This window comes from Mus pahari, chromosome 1, assembly GCF_900095145.1.
Source record: "Mus pahari chromosome 1, PAHARI_EIJ_v1.1, whole genome shotgun sequence".
NCBI lineage: Eukaryota > Metazoa > Chordata > Mammalia > Rodentia > Muridae > Mus > Mus pahari.
Window position 1 is genome coordinate 51802477 of NC_034590.1, and position 6189 is coordinate 51808665.

Here is a 6189-nt window from a genome sequence, read left to right on the forward strand (position 1 = left end):
AGACAGGGTTTCTCTGTGTAGCCCTGGCTGTCCTGGAACTCACTCTGTAGACCAGGCTGGCCTCAAACTCAGAAATCTGCCTGCCTCTGCCTCTGCCTCTGCCTCTGCCTCTGCCTCCCCAGTGCTGGGATTAAAGGCGTGCGCTACCACGCCCGGCTTAAGAGACAGTTTTATTCCTTTTTTGAGACATGAGTACTGGCTAGCCTAGACTTATGTTAACCAGGCTGGATTTGAACTTATCATGATCCTCCTGCCTCTCTCATGTTGTAATTACCGGTTTCTATTACTGTGCCTAGTAAATAAAATGTTATGTTTTGTTTTCTGAAAGTAAGAAAAAAAAATCTTTCTGATGACAGACTCGACTTTCTATAATCCCAGCACGTGGGAGGCGGAGGCAGGAAGATGACTCACAAGTTCAAGGCCAGCTTGGGCTATACAGTGAGTATCATGCCATCCTGGTATTCAGAATGACACCTTCTCTCAGAAAAAAACAAGGCAAGGTGTGATAGCCCTAGCACCCAACAAATAAACAAGCAAATGAGCAAACATCATCTACAATAAGACAGCATTCAGGAGGCAGAAGTAGGCTGATCTCTGTGAGTGATCAAGAGAGGGTCAAGCTGGTCTACATAGGGAGCAAGGCCACACAGAGAAGCCCTGCCTCAAAACAAAACACCAAAGAACTCGTAAAACCAACAATATAGTTCTAGAGGTGAAATAAAGGGGTTTTGGGGTTTGGTTTTTTTGTTTGTTTTCCTATTTGACACAGGACCTATCTAAACCTGGCTGGCCTAAAATCTGTTTACCAGACTGGCCTCTCTCACAGAGATCTTACTTGAGTGCTGAGATCTAAGGTGTGGGCCACTATGACTGATGGTCTAGGGAGCTGGCTCAGTAGTGAATGGTGCCTTGACAACCTAATTCAAGTCCCTGAGTCAGTGCTTCTCAACCTTCCTGATGCTGTCACCAGTGCCTTACACAGTTCCTCACCTTGTAGGGAGCCCCAACCAGAAGATTATTTTCATTGCTACTTTATAGTTGTAATTTTACTACTGTTATGAATCAAATATCTGATATGTAGGATGTCTGATATTCCACTCCTGTGATAGGGTTATTTGACACACACACTTCCCCCCCCCAAAGGGTTCAAGACCCACATTTTAAGAATGATTGCTTTGGATTCTACTTCCTAGCCCCATGCAATGGAAGGAGGAAACTGAATCTTTTAAGTTGCCCTCTATTCTCCACACACAGACCACCCCATATATACACACAAATAAATTTAATAAATGTATTTATCATAAGAAAAGCAAATAATGAGACTCTTTTTTTTTGAGACTCTTATAGATGGATGGTACAGTTGACCAATACAGAAAAGCAGACAATTTTAGTTATAATTCAGTATAAACCAGACTGTTTTATTTTGTGCCTATAGATGGAACCTAGTGGTTTAAAAGCACATTGCTAATCACCAGTGCTGTGGGTAACAAGGATACTCCAAGTAAAGTTTGGTGCAGAAGATAGGTTAATAATTACCTGTTTGCAAAGGAGTATTCAATAATTACACGTCTACAAATCATTTTGGAGAAGGTAGCCAAAAAGAAATTCATCTCAGCTTTATTACAAATTTTAGTCTGAGTAGCAAAATGAATGACAGAGGAGATACTCCCATAGCAGTGTATTAGGTAATAGTAAATCATTGAAAATGGGATACAGGGGCTGGTGAGATGGCTCAGTGGGTAAGAGCACCCGACTGCTCTTCCAAAGGTCCGGAGTTCAAATCCCAGCAACCACATGGTGGCTCANAACCATCNGTAACAAGATCTGATGCCCTCTTCTGGAGTGTCTGAAGACNGCTACAGTGTACTTACATATAATAAATAAATAAATCTAAAAAAAAAAAAAAAAAAAGAAAAGAAAGAAAATGGGATACAGGGGGCTGGTGAGATGGCTCAGTGGGTAAGAGTACTGACTGCTCTTCCAAAGGTCCTGAGTTCAAATCCCAGCAACCACATGGTTGCTCACAACCACCCATAATGAGATCTGACACCCTCTTCTGGTGTGTCTGAAGACAGCAATAGTGTACTTATAATAATAAATAAATCTTTAAAAAAAAAAAGAAAATGGGATACAGATGCTATGGGTCAGTGGGAAGAAAAAGACACACTAATACTTTGATGTCATGTTCGAATTGTGACGTTTTCCTGATTTACCTAAATCTTATAATGTGCAAGAAAAACAAAGCCCAAATCACCATTTGCTCACAGCTAAATTGGGCAAGTCAGTTTTTTCCTGTAGCTCAAACTATTTGCCTGTCCTGTCTCTGCCGCCTACATTCTGGAAACGCTACTCAAATCTTTTTCTTCAGGATAGTGATGATCATTATTAACAGATGTGTCTTAATGATTAAATGCAATAAACTTGTCCTCTAAGGTACCAGGAAGAGCCTGGTTTGTTTGCCTTCTAAGCTTTCCTGCTAGTCCCTGCTCCTCTTGGGACACTGGAGAGTAGCAAGGAGTTGAGTTGTTTTGGCAGTCTCCCCAATACTTATAAGAAAGCACGAAATTTTGAAACCCAACGGCAGCGACAGGGTGGACCCGGGTGACATCATCGGCCACTCCCCCACACCCCAACCTTGAGGCGGGCACGCATGCGCACACTGAGGCCCGCGCGCTCCCAGTGCACGCACTTCCCACGCCCTAGGCGGTCCCTGTATCCCAGGCCTAGGCAGCTGCCCTGTAGGAGGGGCGGGGCGAGGGCAGGGCTCTGTGAGTGGCGGACGCTGTAACCAATTGGCAGGCGGCACCGCCTCTGGCTCGGTTTGAATTCCGCGGGGTCCAACGGCTCGAGAGTGGAGACGGACTCCGGGGGAAGTCTGCGGCGGCTGCTTACCGTTCTCCGTCCCGCGCGTGGCAAGTGGAGGGTCTCGATTCTGGACGGCTTGGAGCGTCCACCATGAGGAGAAGGTGCGGATCTCTTATGGGAGGGACCCATTACTGAGGTGCGGGTCTGGTACCAGGTTCGACAACCTGGGTTCGCCGGTCTTCAGGCACCGATGTCTGAGGCTGGGGGCGCTCGAAGCCGGCTCCGGAGGGCATCTATGCCCGAGGCCACAAGCGGGACGAGCAGCGGGCGTGACAGCGCGGGGTTGACAGGATTCCTCGAGGCCGGGTGGGTTTGTCTCAGGCCCTGGCGCAGCTGGCGGCCGAGCGCAGGTGCCGCCTCAGGTCCCGGCTACTCGGCCGCTTCTCCGTGCGAATGCTGAGCCTGTACTGGTGTGGGCTTCTCTAAGTGTAGTCTGCAATCGCATGGCTCGGGAGGCTAGAACAAAATCGGTTCGAGTTTAGCTTAGGAGACGTAGTTTAAGACTAACCTGGGCTACGGAGCGAGACAGTTCAAAAAGCCCCGAAGGTTTTTTTAACGCCCGGCTTCTGAAGTTTTAAATGTATCGTTTTTCTTCGTGTTTTTCGGTACCGCGTTTTTACTTGAATTAGAAAAACGGCTTGAGCGGGGCAGTGGTGGCGCACGCCTTTAATCCCAGCACTCAGGAGGCAGAGGCAGGTGGATCTCTGAGTTCGAGGCCAGCCTGGTCTACTGAGCGAGTTCCAGGATAGCCAGGGCTACACAGAGAAACCCTGTCTCGAAGAAAAATAAAAATAAAAATGGCTTGATTTCCTTGCAAGTTAACAAATTCAAATTATGGAATTCTTTTCCGGTTGTTTTAAGATAACTAGGCGGGGTTAGGGAGATGGTTCAGCGGCTAAATAAAAAGAAACCTCTATTAAAAAGAAAATTCCCGGGCACCGCTTGGGAGTGCTGGATTGGAAATCCGATCAGAAATGACTCTTTGGGTAAAAGTCCGAATGCCCGTTTTCGAATTTATAAAATAATTTTCTCCACGAGTGGGTGACAAGGCTTTGTAATTTTTAAGAATCTTGGTTTTGTGATTATAGTTTTTTGGGGTTTTTGTTGTTGTGTTTGTTTGTTTGTTTGTTTGTTTTCGAGACAGGGTTTCTCTGTATAGCCCTGGCTGTCCTGGAACTCACTTTGTAGACCAGGCTGGCCTTGAACTCAGAAATCTGCCTGCCTCTGCCTCCCGAGTGCTGGGGTGATTATAGATTTTGATCATAGTATTTTACCTCCAGATACTTGGTCTCAAGAGTCTGGGAATAGAATGAAAACAAGTAATAAATAGTACTGTGAAAAGAAATTGAGTACAAGGCTAAGGATTCCAGATATTCCCATATGAATGACATTATTCATTAAGCTCTTCTGGGATTAATGGTGCATTATGAAGACTAGTAAAATCCTAAATTGCACTGAATAGAAATTTGTATTCAAAGTATATTTGGATATGATTACCCTCACCTGTAACCAGACATCCTGCAATATAAAGAGATCCTATTTCAAAATAGGAAACCCAGAGAGCTGGGTGAAGTGACACATCTATACCCCACTATCTTGGGAGGTAGAGGTAGGAGGTTCAAAGCCAAAGTAGCTTATAAGAGACCACCCCCCCTCAAAAAAAAAAAAAAAAGGAATATAAAGTTTTCCTGTGTGGCTTGTTCAAGTATCTAATGCTTTTTTTAAAAAAACTTCTGAGACAGACTTATTGAGATTGCAGGAAGGCCACACCAATCCCTTGTCTTGGTTTCAGTAGGATTTGAGATCCTTGAATTTATGTCTCATTGTTAAAGGATGATGAAAAAGAGCCCGAGGAAGAAGATGACAGAGACAGCGCCAATGTGGGGGATGGCTCTTAAGCACATAGTGGAGCTTAGAAATCTTATCCCATTATTCATTTACCTAGGCGCTTGTGAGAGATCCAAGTAACAACAGATCGTCTCCCCTAGACTCTTCTGCACATTCTCACTGTTGTCCCTCCTTACCCTTCCTGTGGTCATTAATTCATGACTGCCCTGTGCCTAGTTACATTTCCGCTTCCTTTGATGCTCCTTGGTAGTTTTGTTAAGTCTTACCCTGTAAGTTTTGCTTTAATTTTGATACCTCTTTGACTTAACAATAAAAAGTTGTATGGTTTTTATCAACTGTCTCCAAAATAATCTCTTGTTATGCAGGGAGTACAGTTCTTACCATTCATGATTTCAGTCGTTGCTTCCCTAACTGCAGAGGCATCTCATTTACTTGTAACCCCGAGAGCAGCTTTGCATTAGAGGTGTGTGTTTTCCCTCACATGAGTGGGACTGTTACAACACGAATGTAACCATGTATTTTTGTGAATGGGANTTGGCATGTCAAATGCATCTTACAGGAAAATAGTGTAATAGTCTTAAATTTGTTTTCTAAGGTTATACCATGGATTATTTTTGTGAACAGCCTGATGTTTGGGATCTTTTTCTCAAAAATAAACAAGTTCCTTGTTAAACCAGGAAAAAAAAAGAAAAAAGATTTATTTGTTTATTTATTTATTTATTTATTTATTTGGGTAGTGTGCTTTTAAAACAGGGTCTGTACACGGCCCTGGCTGCCCTGTGTAGGTCAGGCTGGCTTCAACCCCAGAGATGCAGCTGCCCCTGCCTTCTGAGTGCTTCTGAGTGTGGGGATTAAAGGCGTACACCTCCAGATGTGGTCCCTTTTTGGAGGGCTGGGATGGGGGCAGCACTAAACCCCTGAACTATTATAAGCCAGCCCAATTAATTGTCTTCCTTTAGGAGAAAAAGAATGAAACTCAGATCTTCTGGGAGAGCAGCCAATGCTCTTAACGTCTGAGCCATCTCCCCTCCAGCTCCAGCCTCTTCATTTGCCCCTCATTCACAGTTGCTCATTCGACTCTGTACCTGAATTTGGTGTTTTATTAAGAAAGGGTTCCATGATGTAGCCTAGGCTGGCCTCCGGATTTCACTTGTTATTGCATGTCTGTTAGCGTGTACCAACAGAGGTCAGAGGTACTCCATTCCATGGCACTTACAGATGATTGTGGTGGTATAGGTGCTGGGAATTGAACTCCAACCCTCTGGAAGATGAGTATGCACTGGCTTTTGTTTGGTGTTTTTGCTTTTTTTTTTTTTTTTTCTAGACAGGTGTGTCTGTGTTCCCGTGTCTGTCCCTGGCTGTCCTTGAACTGGCTCTGTGGCCTTGTATTTACAGAGATCAAACTGCCTCCCCCTCTAGAATGCTTGGGATTAAAGGTGTGTGCCAACACACACAGTTCTGGATTTAATTATTTTT

The 6189-nt window shown here is 44.4% G+C and overlaps 1 protein-coding gene across 3 annotated transcripts in view; it reads left to right on the top strand.

Annotated features, from left to right (window-relative positions):
* The first annotated feature begins 2842 nt into the window (after nucleotides 1–2842).
* Nucleotides 2843–6189, top strand: part of Prc1 (protein regulator of cytokinesis 1) — a 21483-nt gene continuing 18136 nt past the window's right edge. For all 3 annotated transcript variants that reach the window (XM_029547852.1, XM_029547855.1, XM_021196864.2), the window contains exon 1: nucleotides 2843–2966. In XM_029547852.1, coding sequence (XP_029403712.1) covers nucleotides 2956–2966 — 11 coding nt within the window. In that variant the 5' untranslated portion in view covers nucleotides 2843–2955. The remainder of the gene's footprint in view (nucleotides 2967–6189) is intronic.